Below are 22,935 nucleotides of genomic sequence, written 5' to 3' on the forward strand. Positions count from 1 at the left end.
TCAGCATATTCATCATATCTTGTTATTGCAAGAACAAGCCAAGGAATGCAACTATTTTGAGTCTACAAAATCATGCACACATTGTACACCGGCCACCAGGTTATATTACTGAAAATGAAAGACGGTCTTTGTCGTTCAAGGTCCATTGACTCAGACTCTAGCCATGCAGAAGCAATTGAAAGTTTTGGCTGTGCAACACCAATTTGGGCTTTTATGTTAGCACTGATGAAGTTTTGAAAGTCACAGTTGTTGCAGATGAAAGAATTAGGAGGAGAGCTGTCTGGACTAAGACAAGAAAGAAGCACTCCCTCTTTTATTTAGAAGATTTTCTGAGGATTCCTTATAACCAAATGATGTTCTACTCGTAGCAGAATAAAGCAACTCTATTGTCTCTGTAATTCTGTGTTATGAAACTTTAAAACACTGTTTTTCCATCCTGAATGGTGGGAAGATGGTAGGTGCTGCCTGTCAGTGTGAAAGAACAATTGATCATCTGTTTTACTTTAGAGCACTTATATTTTAATACAGCTTAAGTGCATAATGAAGTTGAAATACATAGTGTAATTCAAGGCAGAGATGGGCACTCAGTGTAGCTGCTTACATTGAAGTCGCAAATAAATAAACTCGTAGGTAACTTATGGCTTATCTTATGCCATTTGGCCAAGTTCAATAATCATGCCTAACCAAGGGAGATTGATAGGCAGTCCGAAAACATGCAGAAACAAAGTAATGTTATCTTGCCTTATTTGCCATCTTATCACTTTATGGCTGCCAGGAGCATCTATACTAAATTAAAAAGAACTACCTGAGGCAGCCATATAGTAACTTTTACTGGATTCAAACTGTGACTTCAGGCCTTTGGATTTAAACACCTTTCACTGAACAGATGATCTGTGTTATTTAAAGGAATTTTAACTGTGTTTCCTTAACTCAAATCATTTTTAGAAAAAAAATGGTTTGAATTCAGGAAACACAGTGAGTTATGGAGATTTGGGGCTCAACCTGATCTCAGAGACTTTAGACTTAAACTGGACAAAAGCTTTTTGAGGACAGTCAGAAGCAGAAGCACCATTAATATAATAAACCCCATCCTTCACAACATTTGTCTGTTGTGTGCTGGTCACAGCGCTTCTATTATTCATTGTGATGCAAGTTGTATCAACAATCTGAGTTACACGATGCAGAATATGCTTGCTTGAAGCTGAAAGTTCATCTCTGGTCCATATGAGGTCTGCCAGCACTATAGCGCAATATCAGGAAAATATTCCTGTGAGCTAGGAATGCCAGTAGCTATGCTGCTCACTCTTGTCTCGGCGGCAGACTGCACTGAAAAGAGAGAATAGATTGGAGTAGCATGATGGTGATGATATCATAAATCCCCTGTCTGCTAACCTGCCTTAGAGCTACACTGGCTCATTCATTACTGCTCACCTATCTTGTTGGCCTGCTCTGCTCACTATACGCATGTACTCCCATCTTTTTTCGTGGTCATGTGCTGTTTTGTCGTTGGATTAACAGGCAAGGCATTGCCGTCTCCACTGTGGTCTTTAACACAAGTGTAGTTTACCTGTAATTTGTGTATTTATTTAAGAGGCGCTTTGGACATTTGATAAACATCTCAAAATAAGATAGATACCCGCTTTACCTGATCCTTGCTGCATGTGTCATAAAACTTTTTGCCCCTGGAAAACAGCTTTTAGGGTTTTGGGTTTAAGCCTCTTAAAGGTGCATTTTATGGGTAAAAATTAGATTTTTTATTTTTTTTGGGGTTGATAGTCCTGCCTTAAATAGATATTTATAGGAGAAACTATGTACTTAAAGGCACTTAAATATTTGCCCCTGTTTTGTTTTTTTCTGTAGCTTTGTTATGTGAGATCATGACTATTTTGCCAACCACTCATACATGCAATAGAAGTTTTTACCCAGAGCTGTTCATCGCCTGCATTCACCAATACTCATGCTCGAATAACAGGCTTACAGTGTCTTCACTGGACAGGTGCTGTTAGATCTACTCTGTGAATGCAGGTCCATCCTGACTTTTGGCCTTTGATACATTAATCAAAGCCGCGTGTTTATCCAAACCATCACCTCATTCACTGTAGGAGATATAGGAAGCAGGGCGTTAATATGAATGTGATTCCGTGTTCAGCTTGGTCAATAGCTGATGGCTGGAGATGGTTAGAGGCCCATCTCCCTAATTGACTTTCTGGCATCAGCACCGGATGAGCACCTGCAAGCTGCACAGTCATGAGCCCAGAGCACACAGACCCTGGGATGTTGGTTGTCATGGTTACTCCCTTCCCTGGCAGAGATGCGGAGCAGGTGCATGTGTGTGTCAGGATCAGTGTGACATGGGAACTTGTGGGTTGAAATGGTGGGTGCCTCCTTAAGACTAGGCTATCTGTACTGTCAGACGCTGTCTGGCAGAATATTGGCTCGATGTGTGGATTCCTGATAGCCAGGAATGAGTAGTTCTATTCATACCAGACTAGTCAAATGCATTGATGTCTTTGATACAAAACCAAATGGAGAGGGAAGACACATTACAAATCCAAAAAGAATGATAGTGGGGAGGAGACACAAGATTAATACCAAAATGTAGTCTATGATAAAAGTTTTTTTGCTTTATGCGCTCTGACTTCTTATTACTCAAAAGCCTCATTTTTGTAATGGCACGTCTGTCACTCCTGTCCGCAGTGGATTTCCTGATAGAGGACATTCACATTTGTATTCATAAGTTAGGGCTCTACACCATTGTATGATCATCCAACATTTCTCATAGATTATTTTCTTTATTGCCTTATCGCTTTAACTTCATTGGTTCATAATCTCTCCAGAGTCTTAGTTCTTGCTATTTATGAACAAATATCCAGTCTCCAAATTATATTTGTATAAATAATTTTTGTCAATGAATCTCTGTTTTAGAAGCCTTGGTGGGAGCAGACATTATCGAGAGGCAAGTTACTGAACCATCTGTCCATAAAATTCCAGCAGAACTCAAACCAGGTATGTGTATGTAGATATAGCCTATTTATTTATGTACTTTTACATTTTCACATTGATTTACATTAATAACAACGGAGTGATTGCTTTTGTAAAGTTTGTGTTAAGTGTAATGGTTTATTTACGTTCAGTGACCAATGTGTATTTCCTACTACAGAAACAAAACCAGCAGCAAGAGCCCAGCTCACATCTATAGAAAGTCCCGAATCTTCAGCAACTCCAAGCCAGGAGTCTTTTCCAGCCCAACACTCAATGGAGGCACTACAGACACAGGATACCACATTACAAATCAAACCAGCAAATACAGAGGCCTGCCCGGAGCAGGGCATGGTCAACCCCAGCACAAAGGATTTTAAGGCCATCATCTCAACCACCAAAGAACCAAGTACTGCATCAGTACACTTCACGGACCAACCAATGGAAGTCTCACTACCCCAACCTTCAAGTATGGATGTAGTGAGGGCTTCTTTCATGAAAACTCCTCCAAAAGAACTAAACAAGGAGAGTATTTTTCACAGAAACCTGGAGGAGACTGTTAAGCCGTCAGCCTCTAGTTCAGCAGAGGATATGGACACTACACTGGAGTGCAAGCCTAATCTGTCATTTCCCACCTTGTCTTCAGAGGAGAAACCCCTCAAAACATCAGTGGAAAGATTAGCTGAAATGGTTTCTTCTCCTTCCCACTCCTCCCCTCTGGCCCGAGGGACTTCCCCCAGAGAACCTCCCCTGACCCAGATCCTACCTTCACTGAGTGACCACAGCAGTGTAATACCCACCACCACCCTTATACCGTTCACCCCCAAGATTGGGATGGGAAAGCCAGCCATCACCAAGAGGAAATTTTCTCCTGGGAGGCCACGGGTTAAACAGGTAGGAGTCTGAAAATCATGTCACAAGGTTCATTGACAGGTTTCGCACCACTGTCTGGCTCGTTCTGCGTTATTCACTGGCCCAGCCCCAAGTAACAGACCAAAGCAGTCTAGGTTTATAATTGGTGCTAGTACCTTGTGTCCTTCTAAATGTGTGTGTGCTGTGTGCTCTATGAAATTGGTTTAGTTTTTTTTCTTTTTTTGAGACGGTTGAAGCAGCTCCTATGGTTTGAGATGTTTTTCAATTATGTTTTAAGTCATTTCTCAGTCACGTTATACCTTGCAGTACGGTAGGCAAGCATAGCAGGAGGACAGCATGGTGAATGATGTTCTCTCTCCACTCCCTGTTCTCCTTTCACATGTTTGTACACCACGTGACTGAGTTATTCACAGCGTTATGCAGAACATAGATGAGTGTTAATTAATTCCTGTGGATATTTTGTTTTTTTATAGCTGAAACACCTATTACTGACAGTCCTCGCTATATTCCACCTTCAGCATTGTCATCAGTCTTTCTGTTCATCTCATGTCAGTGTTACAAACATGCGTCATCCCATTGTCCTATTGAGGATGAGCATTCATCAAGTCACAACTTACATTGACCATTACCAATACCACATCCTAGTTGTCACATATTACACCATCAACTGCAGTGGGTCACTTGTGACTACAACAAAACATTTAATCTCCTAATACTGCTGTCTCATTGTCTAGAGACTATCACAGACATAGAATGTAAGTTCTCTCAGAAAATAATACTGGGAATTGAATCACACCCATGGCTATAATATATTATGAATGATGCTGGTGAGGGTAGACTAATTCAGTTTGCAAATGTTTTTTTCATATAAAGCCCATCTCTTAAATAAATATTATATGACTCAAACTAATTTGTTACACAAGGCCTGGGGAAATCTATTTCAAAAATCTGAATGTTGCCTCTCTTTAGTCCAGCATGTTTCTGTGTGATGCGCTCATGTGCTGCCATACTGACGCAATTCTTCTTGTTTTGTCAATATGCCAAACATACACAGTTGTCATGGCGAGAGGTAGCAGGGCCTCTTTTTCTGCTGTATGGTACCATGATACCCTGGCAAATTCTACTGCTTGAAATGCAACTAACACATTTCTGCTCTGCAGTTGTGTTTGTAGTCTCTTTGGAACATGCTTCTTTTGCATGAAAGGATTGGCTTTAACACAGAATGTAATCTAATAACCTAACCTGTCCATATTTTGGCATATCTGATGCTGTCTTTTACCTCTGCATCGATGGGTGTGCACTGATAAGTTCCCAAATGGCTACATTACAAGCTCACTACATTTCTCTAACATCTTTCTTTGTATGTTTTGTTTCTTCGCTGGCTTTGTTTTTAAGTTGCTGCATTTTGTCGCCCTCCTCCCTCCCTCTCTCTCACTCTCTCACCCACCCCTCCTTACCTTAGGGTGCATGGAGCCCCCATAGCAGTGTGAGCTCACCCTTGTCCTGGTCACCAGACCAGCCAGAAGGGTGGGATGTCCCAAAGACCAGGCAGTCCTCTGGCAGCCCCGGCTGGAGCATCCGTGTGGTAAATACTGTGGCTCACCAGAGACAACAGGGGCAGCAGCTTCCCTCTGTTAGCCCTTTGTTTGCGATAGTGACGCACACTCCCTGAGTGTTCCTGAATGTCACTGATATATATTGCAGCCAACACTAACAATTACCACCACCATACAGTGAGAGGAGGAGTCGGAAACCAATGACTAAGCAAATGACTTTATGGAGTCACACTGAAATATATGGCTACATTGACAAAGGAATTTCACTGAGTATGGGATGGTGTAGTAACACCTTTCAGAGTCTACACGAATATTTAGTAATAATTTTTCGTGTCCAATGATAATTTTCGTTTCTTCTTTGCCGTGCAGTGCTGTGTTCTCTTTGTCTTATTCAAACCTGTTTAAGTACATATATTTATTTATCACGTAAATTTTTCCTCTCTGATTTTGTATTAGTGAAAAGTCGATGGCAGTTTGTTGCCATGGTAACAGTCATTACTCCTACCAAAGCTGGGTGAGGGTTAATTTGTACTTGGTTGTAGAGGTCCAGGTTATACACCAGTGTACAGTGTGTCTGTCAAGAGGCACATTGGATGGGAGCAGCCTCGGTTTGGGTTCAGGACCAAATTTGAGGTAAATGTTAAGGGATTTTGAGGTAGATGCTGGAAGTTTCAGTTAGACGTAAGTGTGACAGTCATGGTTAGGCAGAGGCCTCCTGTCAGAAATGTGCCAAAGGCACAGTGGAACTGGCATTGCTAGAACAACCACTCAGATGCTTTTTTTTTTTTAACTTTCTACTTGCTGGCGGTCTTGCAGAAATTGAAGTGCACCTCTCAAACTTCTGTTAATTATCAAAATGTCAAGAACCAGGTTGATTGATGTTTATTTTCTATTTGCTGAGCAATTAAATGATGTTCAAGATGTAGAGATTTCTTAAAAAAAAAATTGTTTTACAATTTCAGTTTCTTTTTAAATCCTACCAATGCTAAGCAGTTCTCGCAGAATGTATTAAAAAAAACCACTATGTAGGCTGTATTTGCAGCAGCAGCTTACAGTTATACAAACACCACTACAGCATGGTATTGCCTTTCTAGAACAGCATTTGCAGGACTCTTCCTGTCATGTTGTCTGGACAGCGAAAAAGATATGCAGAATTAAAGTGCGAGTGAGTGGAGTGTTCTCCACTGTAATACCTTTAAAGAAGGATATATTATGCAAAATCCTTATTTTTATTCTTTCTTGAACATAACTGCACATCGACAGTGTGTCTAGAGACCCACCATATATGAGAAAAGACCAACCCCTCATTTTTTTTCTTTGTTCATCGATCAAAAAGACAGTGTCTGAATAAGCCTTTCATGCTTACCGACCCATAGGACATTATAAGGGGATAAGCACGGCTCTCAGATCCAGACAGAGAAACCTAAGTTTGTGTTAGCCACCAAACTACACACTGTCAGTCGTAGCAATATCCATCACCTAACTGTAAAAAAGTTTTACTAGACTGTCAGCTTGTAAACATTTAGCTACACCCCCTCCGAGTCTCTCCTTCTTTTGGGTAAAATTGTGATTCTTGTGTTTTTGTTAATAATCATGTTGGTTCTCCTGCTGCATTTTCACAGGGTAGAAAAAGCACAGCCCTCTTTCGGAAAGGGGCGTGGGCAGCAGAAGCTCATTTGCATTTAAAGCTACAGGCATTGGAACAGCCTGTTTGGGACAGAGCTAAAACCAGGGGCATACAGTCATGGTGGAATGAACTATTTGTGCAGTATTTTAAGCTGAAACTTTGAAAAGCACATTCTGGGGATGTGAGAATAACATATAGAACTCCATGCTTGAGAGAGAACTAAATCTATGAATAATTGGGGCTTATATCTACTCGTTTTACTTTATCAGATGGGTAGTGGTCATTGTCTATTCTGATTTTTATGTTTTGTCTGCAGGGTCGAGGCTCAGGCTTCCCTGGGAGGAGGAGGCCCAGAGGGGCTGGTCTGTCAGGTAGAGCTGGGCGTGGCAGGGCCAGAGGGAAGAATGGAGTGAGTCCCTGCATCAATCCTGGGGTATGTACTGTCAGCCAAATCACATCTCTGTGTCTTTTGCACTACATGCAAATCATTGTGGGTTTGTTTTCTCTCCTGCTGGCGGCATTGATGTTTATACTAGTTTCATTTTATGCTAATGGTTGTACATTTCTTGAGGGTCAATTCCTCAAAAATGAAAAATTACTCAGCACTTATTAATAAATAGTAATAGTTAACATTAAGTAATTCACTATAGTGTGTGTCCTAGTTACTCAAACTAAACTCTTCTCACAAAAAATAGAAACATTAACATAAAAAAGTCATATGGCCTATGCTTCTACACTTTCAATGTTTGTTAATTTTGTGTCTTTTTCTCCTGACATGCAGATCACCACAATAGAAACACCCTATCCAATCAAGGAGGAGGAGGAGAATGCAATGCATAACACAGTGGTCATATTCTCCAGCAATGACAGTTTCACACTAAAACAGGTGTTTTATATGTTGTTGGTTTTTTGCTTCATTAGCCTGAGTCTTCTAACATATTTCTGAATCCTATTCTGTGAAATTATCTGTATACTTTGACTGCCTGATATTAAATCTGTGTTTAAAGATTTCTCCCACCGGAGATCATTAATTCCTGTGGAGATACTGCCAACTGCCTGCAGGAATTTCAGTCAATTATATGACTGCACATGATCATATTGAAATTTGATTGTTTCTTACTTTCTTATCCAAAAGTCCTGTCTCTGTGCTGAAACAAAAAGTAATTTCCGACCTCTGGCTTCTGCCAAATATTCAAGATTTTAGAGATGTCAGAAACTATGATGTTTGCCAGGTGTGATAGTAAGTATGGATTTGAAATCCTGTTTTTCGGAGAATAATTATTGACACAAAGCTATTAATCAATACCATGGAGATGCTACTTTTCAAGGCATCTGTTATGACTTTTCTGTCTGTCAACTGAAAAGAGCTCACTCAGTCATCTTTGTTGAAAAGGTCTTTAAAAGTCAGTATGTTCAAGGGTCTTGTCAGATGCAATTTATACACATCTGTTAAGCGATGTATGACAAATGTACTGTTCTTATTGACCAAGCAGACTGAGGTTAAAGAAAGCATTTTTTCTCTCGTATTCCAGACAGCATGCAACAGCATATTGTAAATAAAAATTGGTATTAAGAGTGCTTGTGGAAAAGTCTGAATGTGATGCCCTTGTGATTGGGTGGTGATAAGTAAACTAAGCAAGGACTTTCTACAGTGGTTAGACTTTTCCGTCCTGCAACAGGCTAGCTGACTGCTTTCTTTGTTTTTCCGCACAGTAATTAACTGGTACAGTTAGTGGGGTTGTGTAGGGGATTTTCTAACTAAAACTTTCGAATTTCAGTGTCTCAACTGGACCACTTGGCAAAATGGAGTAACTCATGATGGCTGTTTTCCTTTCAGGACATGTGTGTGGTGTGTGGGAGTTTTGGTCTTGGGGCAGAGGGACGTCTTTTGGCCTGTGCTCAGTGTGGCCAATGCTATCATCCATTCTGTGTCGGTATAAAGGTACAGGATGTTTGTTATTGAGTTTATACACTACAAATGGGCTTCTTGCAAACACTCACATAATTGTAGAAACAAACTTAACTACATACAACTATTGCCTCATTATCTCCCCCAGATCACCAAGGTGGTGCTAAGTAAAGGCTGGCGCTGTCTGGAGTGTACAGTGTGTGAGGCCTGTGGTCAGGCCACAGATCCTGGCCGCTTGCTGCTGTGTGATGATTGTGACATCAGCTATCACACATATTGCTTGGACCCTCCGCTGCAGAATGTACCCAAGGACAGCTGGAAGTGCAAGTGGTGAGGACCCTTATCATCATCCCACCCTAATGTGCTTAAAATAGAGCATTATTTTAATTAGAATTGAGTTTGTGGTACAGGTACACAGCATTAAACAACTATACATTACTGAATCTGTTATTCATTGTTAAACTCAGCAGCTCAGGTAGTTTACCACATTTCACCTCATTTCATCTGTTCTTCATTGATAAATATCTTACTTTGTAATCCTTTCTTCTCCATCTCGGTTAAAAAAACAAACAAAAATATGTTCTTTGTAACTGTACAAAGACATTAAAAATGAATGTGTTATGAACAGGGACAGGAACGAACAGGAAACACTTTCATATTTGCAACATGAGGACTGAGTAGCGAGTGGGAAGGATTTGTACAGCACGATTAAATCTGTGTTATCCTCTCTGAAGTAACCTGAGTTAAATGACCTCTGTCCTCCCTGTCTCCTGCAGGTGTGTGTCCTGTACCCAGTGCGGTGCCACCACCCCCGGCCTAAGGTGTGACTGGCAGAATAATTACACTCAGTGCGCCCCCTGTGCCAGCCTTGTAACATGCCCAGTCTGCCTGGTGGACTACAGTGAAGGCACCATCATTGTGCAGTGCCGCCAGTGTGACAGGTGTGCAGTGTTTCTATGAACCAATCCTCCGGAGGATCAGTGTCTGCTAATTTTGTAAACATAATTGTCTCTTATCTAAACTTGTTCTTCTGTCCACAGATGGTTTCATGCCTCCTGTCAGAGTCTGCATTCAGAAGAAGATGTAGAAAAAGCTGCAGAAAGCTGCTTTGACTGCACAATGTGCCGAACTTTCAAGACCACTAAAGGTGGGAGCACAGTGATTCTTCTAAATGTGTTTTTTGTGTCTGCTGTTGATTCAATACACTAAACTTTGACGTTTGATCCTGTTTCTGTTGATTTTTAATGTTTTTTGTGCTGCTGCAGTTGTGACAAAGACCAGAGACACCTCTGAGCCTCTGCTTATGACACAGATTGTCACAAAGGCTAAAGAAATCGGTAAGCTGATTGATAACAAATAGATCACAAAAATGTATTTTTCTTTCAACTTGTTAGTTGGTGATTTGACATTGGTTTGTAAAACTACATGTTTTTAGTAGGAGCACATATTAATTTTTTAACAATCTTTTCAGATCTGTCGAGGACCTACACCCAGGATGGTGTTTGTTTGACAGAGTCGGGGCTTTGCCAACTCCAGAGCTTGTCTGCTACGGCGTCACGGCGTAGGAAACCTAAGCCAAAACTGAAGCTCAAGATCATCAACCAGAACAGTGTGGCAGTGCTTCAGGCCCCTATTGAACCTCTTTCAGAACACTCTCGTGATGAAGACGTAGAGGACAACAGAGGTACTTGTCTTTTTACACAAACTGCTTCTTTCATCTCAGAGTGTTTATTCACTCTTCACTTTTGCATCTGATGGGACTCTCAGTGTTTTTTACATAGGTTTTTTTTTTCCAGCAGGCTCCTTTAATCGTTGCATTTTTCTGTTTTGATGTTTTCAACATTTTACAGTCTCACAGTGCATACTTACAATTAATAAAGCTGATCAGATTCAGATGTGTTTGGCAGTTAGCTTGACATGAAAACTAATTTAGTATATATAGCATTCCCTGCAATGGTTCAGTACAGAGTTTTGTATATTTACGTGTAACATCCATGGAGATTGAAGCCACAGTATGGAAGAACTATGACAAGAAGGATATCTATACCATGTACAAACCATTAAAGAGTAACGTGAATGTGCTCACTACAGTACACTTTGTGTTGTTGTCTATCAGTGGGAATAGGATAAGCTGAATCCTCTGGGTGGTATGTTGTTAGTGTTTTTATGGTATTTTGGTCTTCACAGTGTATTAATTTAAATTAAACATGATGATCCAGGTGTTCAGAACAGGTATACCCCTAATTAGTAGTAACAATATATACCCACTGTTTACCTGTATTGAAATTCTCTCTGCAAGTCAGAGTTGATAAAATATTGTAACTGACAGTTAAAATAGACAAGAATACATTCAAAAAAAGAAAAAAACGTCTCACCAAAAATGAAGGTCCTTAGTAATGGAGATAGTGAACTTAAGTCAATCAGGCTAATGTCCTGCCAGTGAGTGGAGTTCAGATAGAATTGACCACAGCACTGTGTTGAGGGGCCTGGCTGGGGTGCTCCCTACTGCAGGGCTGTCACTCATCATCAATGCTCTCTTCCTCTTACAGAGGCGGAGCTCCTAGATTGTGAGGCAAAGTCTGACTCAAGCCTGGAGCGAGAGCCAGCAGAAGATGACTCCAAGGGGGCCGACGGCGGCAAGAAGAGGAAGAGGAAACCGTACCGGCCGGGTAGGGCACCTGATTGAAGGAGACAGCTCCTCTGAAGCGTAAAATGGTGCAGTACATGCCCGATGTTGTAGCTGTAGCAAAGCACTGCCATCTCACGGCCTCTGATGTACAAAGGACTCTGTCTAGTGTTTCTGAGACTTAATGCTGAATGTACTGGACAGTTAATAGAACCATACAATCAAAACTCAATATATTTCAGATTAAATCCTCTCCATGGCTGTATTGAAAATTGTCTTCTTCATGGGTGTATTTATTGAAAATGAATTTCAAATTTCTTTTAACAAGGCATTGGTGGGTTCATGGTCCGCCAGAGGAGCCGTCCAGGCCAAGGTCCAGGCAAGGTTAAACGATCCCTCTGCAGGAAGGATTCTTCTGGCTCTGTGTCAGAGAATCCCATTGGAAAAGATGAAGGTCTGTCCACCAAAATTAAATAATGATTTATGTTTTATTTCTTAATAACAACTTTATATTAGAGCTAAAATATATTACTCTGCTGTTTTTTGGTGGATTTTAGCAGGATGGACTGAGGCGCTGCCAGATACTCCTGTGGATGAGACACCCCCTGGTCCAGAAGTCCCAGAAAAAATAAAGAAACGCTATCGAAAGAAGAAGACCAAGCTTGAGGAGGCTTTTCCCACCTACCTGCAGGTCTGTAACCTGTGATAGCATGTGCTTATTGTTTGACAGGACCAGAAAAGTAACAGCTAGTATAAACAGAATGGGGATGTAATTTGACATGCATATGTGATCTTGTAGTGTAAACCACTACATATCCATTCAGCAGGAATTCTTTCTCTATTTTGTACATGAATATCTTTAAATAACTGTCTTCAAAAATTATTAACACCTCATCTTTTTTCTCTCAGTTTTTCCAATTCAGAATATTTTCAACATTGCATGTTCTAAAAGGCAAATTTATTAGGAAAAAAAAAACATTAGTGTATAAGGTGCATTTCATCAGTTGATTGCAAAATCAATTTTTATTGTTATGCAAATGGAGCATTTATATGCACAGATTGTCTGGTCATGTCATGCCATATCTTCATAAAATGTGTTTTATCTCACCCTTGGGAAGGTTGAGAATCCAAAGTGCATTCCCTGGAAACCACTTACAGAACTTTGGTGCACAGTGCCCCGTCTGTGAGCTTTTTTGAAAGGGAACAGCCTAAAGGAACTCACCGTGGAGGATACTTGTCTCTGATCATATTCTTTAAAATGGCTCCTTTCTTAGTTGTGAATTGACAAACAAAAGCTTAACCGGAGATGACTTCAAGGCTCCTTATCCCTAGCCAGTATCTCAGTGTCACCTTGTGTTGGCTGAAACATAGATATGCGATGTGCATTAAGCCACCGGCAGCTGTCAGTGCTGCTCTTTATCCCACCATGGTACGGGAGAGAAGGGGGGATGTTCAGTGTAACCTAAAGGTCCGACACAGTGGAGCACATTTCATTAATTATTGAGATAGCTACACGTTGGGCTTTTAATGTCTCGGAGCAGCAGTGAGCTGCAGATACATGTTGTTGAGGGTAGTAGATGACTTGTGGGTATAAAAGGTTGGTGGACGTGTATGCTCACATAGGTGAAGTCAACAGCAGCGTGACTGTTGATTTCTGAGGTTCTCTGTTTCACTTCAGTTCTCATGGGCCTTCAAAGGATGCTGAATAATTTCTCTGACATAGTGATGTGTTTCCCAAAGTGTTGCCATGAAAGATAAAGTGACGCTTCCTCAAGAAAACATGAACAAGAAATGTGTCAACAATGAAGTGACTGGTGCAATGTGTTGTCATGTTCAGGAGGCTTTCTTCGGAAAGGACCTGCTGGACAAAAGCAAACAGAGCAGGCAGCAGGGGGTCGAATCAGGCTTACTGGAAGATGGACAAAGCCAAGTGGAGAGGAAGCATCCCACTACCAGCTTTCTGGACCCCTCATCAGATCCTCTGCTCAGCGCCTCAACAGCATCCCTTCCCGCCAGACCGGCAGCAGCACGTATGTATACACATAGCTTGTGTTCGCCAGGATGAGAGATGTATTAACTCAAAGCAATGCATTGTAATGAATATTTCTGACCCCCAATAAAAAGAGTACGGATCAGTTAGACCAGTGGTGGAAAGGAATCAATGCAGGTGTTGAAAATGTATGATGCAACATTGGTATATTGTATTTATTTTTATTTTGGCCCCCAACGAGGTCTCTTATTCCCTGAATTTCTCTCCTTTGTCACTTCTAATCTCCTGAACCAACGAGAGCACTGACCGTTTTCATGCGGGAATAAATGACACGTTTTCATTAAACACATGCTCAAACTACATTTCACCCATTCAAACGAGACAAAGTCAGTGTCTGAGGTTAATCTCTGGTTTTCGGTATTCAGATTTTGTAACTGCAGCTGCATTTACATTATGGCTAAACCAAAGACAATTTCATTAAATAATAAAAGTTTCAGTTTGTGTTCTCTTTTCCGAGCTCACTCTGTCTCGCCCGCCCACTCACTCTGTGTCTCTTGCTCTTTTGATTATTTTTTTCTCAGTTTTTCAAAAAGTGGTACATGCCCTTTGTACTGACCTGAATGGTTGTGCAGCCAGAAAACAAAAGGCCACATGCCTGAAACACAACAGTAACAGTAACTTGAAAAGACTGAATCCAAATGGAAAAGGTATTATGCATTCTTTGCCAACTCTTTCCAGATGCCCAAAGACTAATAAAATATTTGCTGTGAATGAAGATTTTAAGTTTAACATAGATATTATTTCACCCTACATGATACAATGCAGTGCTGCCGCTTAACACTGTCTAATCAGCAGCGAACAGAGACTGCACATCCCTCCTGCTACCTGCACGCCATTCAAGCAGATATGCCTGAGACAAATGTTTTTAAGAGTTTATGTTACAACCAGTGGCTTGCAATCAGTGGAAATAAACTGACAATGTCATAGTATGAGATTTGAATCATTTGCATGTTACAAATCAAATCACTGTGAACAGGGATACAGAGTCTGACTGATGGTTCTCTCTTTGGTTAGTTTCCAAGTAACTAAAATACCCAAAATTCTTCTACTCAGTCACAAATCTGTTTTTAATGAATTAATTTATCTGTATGTGGGACATACATTTATCTGAGAGTAGTATAGTTTAGAACTCAGTCACAAAGACCAGTGTAGAAAACATTAATTAATCAGTAGTAACAAGATTGTTACATAAAAATGAGTTTGACATGCAATTACTTGTAACCATTAGAGTTGTTAAATTAAAGATATGATAATATTGTAAGTGGTTCATACTGGATGTTTAAAAAATGCAGATTTTGCAGTTCAGACAATGGTGTGTTGCCATGTAATAAAAAAAAAAAATCAACTAAACTGTTAGAAGAAAATTGAACAATACAGAGATGGGGAAATGAGACATAGAACACAAATCTGTAAGCAAGTCCTTCTTTTCATTATTTTAAGTGAGAAAAAACTAGAGGCCAAATAAGTCACAGTTATCTAAATCAAGTGCTGGAACAACAGTATTGATCAAGTCCGCAGTGTTTAAGAAGGGAAACGGAGATTCCATCTTCATCACGTTTTTCACATCCCGGCATTACAGTTCATATCTGTGGCATTATTTCAAGGAAATTCACTTTTAAATATTTTTGGAAGATAAATTTCATGTGGTAGATTTGAATGCTGTCAGGGTTTCTTTTTATGTTTAATCGAGCGAATTCTGCATTTGGCATCCAAACAAATGGTTCCAAATCACACTCTCATGTCCGTTCATTACCATCAATTATGATTTGTGACAGTTTGGTTTTCTTTCTGTTTTCCTTTTGTTTTTGTTTCTTCCTTTTTTCCCCCATCTACAGAGACGTCTGAGGAACCATTAGTTGATCTATCTGATGTTCTGAACACTGATGCAGACATCTTGGGAATGCTCGGAAAGCCAAGCAGTGACTCTGGTGCGTCATATATCTCAAAGGCACTGACAGTGGCAAGAATTTATTTGTAGTCACCTAGCTGTGGGTTTCTCATTCAGAAGTTTCCCCAGAGAGCAGATTTATTTTGCTTTCACCACCTTAATGATTTTTTTCTTATTGTCACATTCTTTAACAATACTTTTTTTTAAATTCACCTTTGGTTTTATCTTTTGTTTGTTTGCATTGTCTGAAGCGTGTTGTGCTTGTTCTGTCTTCACTATTTTGTCACTCATTCGTATCTGGTTTTGGGTTCTTGTAGGTCTTGATTTTTGCCCCTTCCAGGTTGACAGCTCACCTCCTCCTTTTGGTAAGGGTGCTATGGCCTACTAATCCCTTGCTTTAGTGCATTCTTCCTCTCTTAACAGTGCCTGTCTCTCTTTAAGTGTGCATGTGTATAAGCTGCTTCATACTTAGCTTTTCTCAACCATTTCAGATTGTTTTAACACTCATATTCTGCTTAGTGCTTACCTAACACAGTGCACAGTATTCACTCCGATGCGTATGGTGTGTCAGTCTTTGTTCGTGAGTCTCCTATACCCTTTCACAAATTCATATCTGTCTTCATCGAAGATGTCTCCAAGATAGCAAAGAAACAAACTGACAAGGACATTCTAGCATTCAAGACATCAGCAGTTAAGAACCAAGTGGTTAAGAGAGTGAGAGGCCTTGGCAAATGTCTTTCCAGTTCCTGAAGATGGTGAAGGTCCTCTGTTCTCATTCTTATGGCTTGATGACAAAAAGCTCTGCAGTCCATGTCCTTCATTCTTTGTAAAAAATTGCGCTGTTCATGATAAATGTTCTAAAGGCTTTTAAAATGTAGTTTTAATACAGATACACCCATACAGATATTACTAATATATTCCACCATCCTTTTAGTGGTAGAAAATGCAGTCCTATTAATACAACCTAAAAATGTAAAGTTTCAGACAAGAGTAGGATTTTTTTTTTTTTTCATTGATACTGACACTTTGTAATGTAGCAAGTTTTTCAAATCCTGACATATATCGATTTGACAGTAATTCAGTTACCCAGATTGTTCATGTGGGGTTTTTTTTGGTCTGGTTTAGTAATTTAAAAATTAAAAAAAGTTGCATGTCTTCCTTGAGATTAATTTACTGCAAAAGACTAATGTGATTGATTGAGTCAGAGCAATATTTTTCATCACAAACCTTTAGGTGTTTGTGTGTCTCTGCTGAGAATTAGTCTGGCCTGTCTGTCTTGTCACAGTTCCCCAAACACTAATTTTAAGCAACACAGGAACCCCAAGGAGCTGTAATCATATACTGTTCAGTTGTGATTGCATTCCACAGGCTGTTAAGATGATAAACGTGTTCTCACTTCAAGTCTATATTTATGATCACGTTCTTGGCCGTTTGTCGGTTGGTTGCTTCGTGTGTGTGTGTGTTTGTGCGTCCGTGTTGTGATTTATTTTTGTATGTCTGTGTGTGTTTCCACAGCTGGTCTGGACATTGGGCCCCTGGCAGACGGTTCCCCAGTCACGCCTCAGTCTCAGGCTGGCCGAAGGACACCTCGAACGCTCCCAGAGGAACCCCTGGACGGCATTCTCAGCCCAGAGCTAGACAAGATGGTCACTGATGGTCAGTGTGGTAGATCAGGCATCCGTCTTTAGCCGTATTTCCAAGATGGAAACTTTACAGCGGGATTAAGGGTCAATTGAGAAATTGATTTCCTCTACCTTCCTTTCCACTGGAAATCTTGTTTTACCCCTTATAAAGCCCTTGCTCTGCATATTCAGGAACTTTCAGGCTGGGACATACAGCCCTGAACTTTGCTGCTTGTTTTGTTTTAGTTCGTTGTGCTTTGACTCAATACCGTACAGCTAGAGAGGAAGTCCTATGATAGAGCGACTGATGACAAAGTCCAGAGCTTTATAAAAATTAGATATGCAGTGGAGACTTGAAATGGTGAACCAGAATGAGAAACTTAAATTTTTTTGTCGTTTTAGTCATCATATTTTTGCTTTGCCACACACAACAAAAGTATATCATAAGACAGCTGTTGCTTTTTTAACAGCCATCTGACAGTGGAAACACAGATAACAAAGGGTCAAAGAAACATTTACTTCCGTAGAAAGTTCCCATACATTAGTCCTTGGATCCAGACGTTCTCCAGGCTTTTAGTGGAAATGCAGCTGCAAACATAAAAACACGTGTTTTACTGTGAATTCAAAATTTCAAAATAATGATCATTTTTCTCTATTTTTTCTTTGTTTCAGAATCAATTCTCAGCAAACTTTACAAAATTCCAGGTTTGTAATTCATTCTTTTTTTTTTTTGTAAAACTAAGGTTTGGTAATTAATCTGACTTTTTGGTGACCTCCCATTGCAGTGTAGTTAAAGATCTTAGACCACCGTAATGTTATATAGGTTAGTGAGATAAACTGCACAATTGTCTTTAAGGCAATAAATTATGAAAATCAGTCATCTCTCATAATAAAGGTAATGAATTTATTGCCATATAAAGTTATTCAATTATTCTTGAAATTCTTGTCTGATTTTTTTTTCCATCAGTATGTTGTAATGGATCATCTTTAAATGGCCTTTTTCTAATAAGTTTGAAATGTGAATACATGACACTATTTGGCATCAGTATGTCTAAAGCGTACGGGAGGTCTTAATAATGACTGTACAGTTTATTATATATAAGCCACATGCACAACATTGTGTTGCCACACTGTCTTACAGAGCTGGAAGGCAAGGATGTGGAGGATCTCTTCACAGCGGTCCTTAGCCCCAGCACAAGCCAACCACCTCCACCACAGGTGCCTCACCCCCAGGGTCCAGGGCCCCTCCCTGCCACACCTGGCACTAGTATGCCTCACCCTAACGCAGGTTCGTCATTAATCACCTCCACATGGCCAGACATAGACATTAGATGATGCTTTGGAAAAGTCAGTGTGTGTATTCACCTCTTAAATCATTTGTATAGGGAATTCCATGTTTCCAAGGATGCCAATGATCAATGGTATGATGGGACCAAACCAACGTTTCCCTACAAATCCTGGAGCGGGGCCCTGCATCCCAGAAAATTTCTCCCCCCTTAACCGTATGCCTTTCACTGACAATCCAAGGTAATGTATTGCTTCTTTTTCTTAAAATATTAAATCACTTACAGTTTTATTAAAACAGATTTTCCTCTAAAATCAGTAAATTTTACCTCGAGCTGTTTCCCTTGGTGCTACAGGGATAGAAAGTTTAACCAGATGCAGAGAGAGGCAGTTGGTCAACGGCCTTCCCCTGCACATGGTCTCGGCCCTACAGCCCCTGCATTTATGCCTGAGGGAGAGATTGAAGCCATGTCAAATGCCCAAAGGAGTACACTCAAGTGGGAGAAGGAAGAGACACTTGGAGAACTAGCCACTGTCGCACCTGTTCTATATACTAATATCAATTTCCCCAACCTCAAAGAAGAGTACCCAGGTTAGTATATGTCTCTAATACTCCGGTGCATTTTCTTCCTTTTGTCCTTGTTTTTTATTGACTTGTCTTATTTGTGTCATCATTTATGCTATGTCTGCTTCCTTTCTGGCTATTGTTTGGTAGCCACTGTATTGTTTTATCCAAACAGTACAAAAAACACCTTATATGTGCTTTGAAACTTGTTGGCATGACAACTGCCCCTCTTATTCTTCCAACAGACTGGTCTACAAGAGTAAAGCAAATTGCAAAACTTTGGAGGAAAGCTAGTTCACAAGACAGGGCCCCGTATGTGGTAAGATCACTCATACTGTTGAATTTGCCAGTTTTCTTCAACTATGTCAAAGCCTAAACTCTTTGATCCATGTGAAACACCAAACTGTCACTACCACTTGCACTGACATTAGTATGCAAAAGGTAGAGTCCTGTATCTGGCCTCTTGACTTTTGCCAATGCAGTTTGAAATCCGGCCATTCACAGATGAACTAATTAACACAGTAAGCCCTGCTTAGTGTTAGAATTCACAATGGTCTCAGTAATTAAGTTCGCTACAAGTAATTTTACCTGGCAGAGACCACAGTCAAATATCCACACTCTACTCTAGTAATTTTTACGATATTTAAATACTGGTTACATGGTTACATTTGGTTCTCATAGCTTTTCATTTAATGTCCCACTTTGACACCCCAGTCATTGTCAAACATGCAAGGTGTGATCAGGCAGCTTTTGAGATATCTGAATTTCCTCCCTCCAGTGCTGCATATACAATATAAAAATGGTTCTTGGCTGTGCAAAAACATATTTGTTTAATGGAAGTCAAAATACTAAAGGGTGTACGTGAAAAAGACAATCCAGCAGCACAGAATACATGTTTCTTGTACATTGTCAGTGTACTATGGCTTGTAAAATATGAAAGTCAGACTTCTTATCTGTCATGCTATTTTGAGTTTTTGATATAACCTTATCTGCCAATGCAAGTTTCCCTAGGCCATAACCAGTTTAAATAAATGCTATAAAAGAGAAATTTCTCCAAATGAGAACTTTCCACACTAGTTTTTGTAGTAGCATGAGTGAATTTTTTTTTTGTTACACTTAATACAAAGAATTAGATTTGCACAGGTAACCTTTTTTCTGCAGTCTTGTTTATGAAATGTTTATGCCTGATGTGTTTTTTGTTTTTTTTGCTATTGTGATTGATTTGCTGTTTAGCAAAAGGCAAGAGATAACCGAGCAGCCCTGCGCATCAACAAAGTCCAGATGTCGAATGAGACGGTGAAGAGGCACCACCCACAGCAACAGCCCCCTGAGGTGTTTGATCCCAACATACCACTAGACACAGAACTCCTGTTTAAAGACCCTTTGAAACCAAAAGAGTCAGAGCATGAACAAGAGTGGAAGTTTAGACAGGTAAGAGGGTATGCAATGAAGTCAGGGAATGCAGCGGCAGGTCCACTTTATATTAAGACAGCTAAGAAGTGGTGCTTTAGTAAAGCTCCCTAAACAACTGCACTATCCTCCACATTAACCCTGATGACATTGGTGGTTAGTAGGTCCAGTTCATATTTTGCATGAGACTGATAATTTCTGCATCATTTTTGACATTTCATCTTTCTTTTCACTCTGTCCTTTCAACAGCAAATGAGGCAGAAAAGCAAACAGCAAGCAAAAATTGAAGCTACTCAGAAACTGGAGCAAGTTAAGAATGAGCAACTTCAGCAGCAGCAGCAGCAACAGCAGCAGCAGACCAGCCAGTCAGAGGGAGATGGCAACAACAGTGGTAACCAGAGCCCAGCTTCACAGCCCAGTAATGGCAGCATGTCCCCAATGCAGCAGCTCAATCCTAAAGAAAGTTTTGCCAGACCGCAACTACCAGGGACGCCCACTTCTGGTCCTCCAGAGGATGTATTCTTACGACCCCCTCCTCCACCTCCGTCTGGCCCATCCTCCCAACCTCAGTCTCCACAGGTATTCTCGCCGGGTTCTTCTGGTTCCAGACCCTCTTCTCCATGGGACCCATATGCCAAGATGGTTGGGACCCCAAGACCACCAACTCTTGGACCAAATGCTTGTCGCAGAATGCCAGTGGAATCTGGTAAATCCCCCACCTCCTTGATGGAGCAGCAAGACAGAGGAAGGCCCTCTCCTGCTCATGAATCTTTTGGCTCTCCGACATCTATGAGCAATGACCCTTATGCTAAACCTCCTGACACCCCAAGACCATCTGGGGAAATGGACCCTTTCCTGAAGCCAATGGGTCCTCCTAGGGGCAGTCAGGCTGCTCAGGGAAGGCCCCCAATGGGTTCTCCAGGCAGAGACCCATATTCAAGGCCCATGATAAGAAATGATGCCTATCAGCGCATGGCCCAGAACAGGATGATCTTGTCTGACCCTTACTCAAGACCTCTACTAACACCAATCCCTGGAAGTAATGAGTCTGGCTCTGTCCCTCTGTTCAAAACACCTATGCCCCCACCACAGGCTCAGGACCACTTCACTCGACCAGGTCCACATCCTTCTGACAGATTCTCACAGAATCAGCAGAATGACCCTTACGCACAGCCACCACATACCCCAAGACCATCTGGGAATGACAGTTTCACTAGTCCTCCTAGAATGGGTCAGCATCATCCTCAGGGGCACTCATTTGCTCAGCCGGGACCAATGACTCAAATGTCAAGGAATCCTTATGCACATGCACCTTCCACTCCAAGGCCTGACCACTTCACGTATGACCCCTTTGCCCAGCCCTCTGCTCCCAATAAGCCACCAACTGACCATTTCTCTCAGCCTACAGGTAACCAACGATCTGTTAATGATCCTGGTGCTCAACCTCGACCATTTTTTGAACCTTATGCTCGCCCCCCTGGAACCCCACGTCCACATGACAACTATGGTCAGCCATCAAACACCCCTAGCCCATCTTCAGACCCCTACATGCAGGCTCCTGCTACTCCTCGCCCCGGTGGGATGAACCAGTTCTCTCATCAGTCCCACCCTGGACAAAGGATGTCACCTTCCCACTCAATGGACCCTTATGCTCAGCCACCAGGTACTCCACGGCCCTCTGTAGGAGAAAGGTTTTCCAAGTCACCAGGTAGCCAGAGGGGTCCAATAGAGCCATTTACTAGTACACCTGGGACATCAAGGCCAGGTAGTAGTGACATATTTTCCCAGCCTGGGGCCCCCAGACCAATGCTTAATGACCCGTACGCTCAACCTCCAGGGACCCCAAGGCCTGGTCCTGATGGACTCAACAGGTCTGGACCAAGGCCAGGACCAATGGCAAGCCAGGATCCTTTCTCCACATCCCAAGGCAGGCTTCAAGAGCCCTTCCCTCATCCAGACTCACAAACAAAACACCCTAGCGTTTCAGAAGATGGATTTTCACCCTCCAGAAGACCCAGTCAAACACCTGTCCATGACCCATTTGAACAAGCCCCCATGACGCCTCGTCCACAGTCAACAGAGAAAATGGAAATGAAAGATCAGTCAGTTGTGAGTAACAGTGGAACAGGCCCTCAAGACCCGGCCCAACTGTCCAACAACCCACAGATGCCTGGCGCATCCTCTGAGGCTCAAGGTGTTGCTCTTGCTGAGAGTGAGGAAAGACTCAGACAGGTATAAGAAAACTGTGGTTTATGTTCTTTTCTGAATCCTATCATTCATACATTTACTCTTGGAATATATATATTTTTGCTGTTCATTTCTTTCAGAGTTTTTAGACAAGATTTTCTAACATCTTGGGTCATATTTTGAAGTTTGACCATCATTGCTATTAGTTATTATTGGGGTTATATATTATATCTTCACATTAAAAGCAGTAAGTCGACTATACAGGTTTCAATATTTACCACCAATAAATGATTACCAATACTATGAAACATCTGCTGTAATCCCTGTAGAACTGTACAGGGAAGAACCGTAAGTGTGCA

At 41.1% G+C, this 22,935-nt stretch overlaps 1 protein-coding gene across 13 annotated transcripts in view; it reads left to right on the forward strand.

The window, feature by feature from the left end:
• kmt2cb (lysine (K)-specific methyltransferase 2Cb) overlaps window positions 1–22,935 on the forward strand; it is a 66,516-nt gene that overhangs the window by 26,381 nt on the left and 17,200 nt on the right. For 4 of the 13 annotated variants that reach the window (XM_023272737.3, XM_023272739.3, XM_055014254.1 and 1 more), the window contains exons 13-37: window positions 2,926–3,006; window positions 3,161–3,873; window positions 5,315–5,437; window positions 7,352–7,468; window positions 7,817–7,921; window positions 8,873–8,977; window positions 9,093–9,274; window positions 9,721–9,885; window positions 9,985–10,091; window positions 10,210–10,281; window positions 10,416–10,628; window positions 11,494–11,613; window positions 11,899–12,024; window positions 12,128–12,261; window positions 13,408–13,600; window positions 15,456–15,548; window positions 15,826–15,873; window positions 17,024–17,164; window positions 17,803–17,835; window positions 18,272–18,418; window positions 18,516–18,657; window positions 18,771–19,006; window positions 19,225–19,298; window positions 20,213–20,410; window positions 20,639–22,621. In XM_023272737.3, the coding sequence (XP_023128505.2) occupies window positions 2,926–3,006; window positions 3,161–3,873; window positions 5,315–5,437; window positions 7,352–7,468; window positions 7,817–7,921; window positions 8,873–8,977; window positions 9,093–9,274; window positions 9,721–9,885; window positions 9,985–10,091; window positions 10,210–10,281; window positions 10,416–10,628; window positions 11,494–11,613; window positions 11,899–12,024; window positions 12,128–12,261; window positions 13,408–13,600; window positions 15,456–15,548; window positions 15,826–15,873; window positions 17,024–17,164; window positions 17,803–17,835; window positions 18,272–18,418; window positions 18,516–18,657; window positions 18,771–19,006; window positions 19,225–19,298; window positions 20,213–20,410; window positions 20,639–22,621 (5,651 nt within the window). The remainder of the gene's footprint in view (window positions 1–2,925; window positions 3,007–3,160; window positions 3,874–5,314; window positions 5,438–7,351; window positions 7,469–7,816; window positions 7,922–8,872; window positions 8,978–9,092; window positions 9,275–9,720; window positions 9,886–9,984; window positions 10,092–10,209; window positions 10,282–10,415; window positions 10,629–11,493; window positions 11,614–11,898; window positions 12,025–12,127; window positions 12,262–13,407; window positions 13,601–15,455; window positions 15,549–15,825; window positions 15,874–17,023; window positions 17,165–17,802; window positions 17,836–18,271; window positions 18,419–18,515; window positions 18,658–18,770; window positions 19,007–19,224; window positions 19,299–20,212; window positions 20,411–20,638; window positions 22,622–22,935) is intronic. The other 9 variants (XM_023272738.3, XM_023272742.3, XM_023272745.3 and 6 more) reach the window with 7 other exon arrangements.

This window comes from Amphiprion ocellaris, chromosome 10 (genome assembly GCF_022539595.1).
Source record: "Amphiprion ocellaris isolate individual 3 ecotype Okinawa chromosome 10, ASM2253959v1, whole genome shotgun sequence".
Taxonomy (NCBI): Eukaryota; Metazoa; Chordata; class Actinopteri; family Pomacentridae; genus Amphiprion; species Amphiprion ocellaris.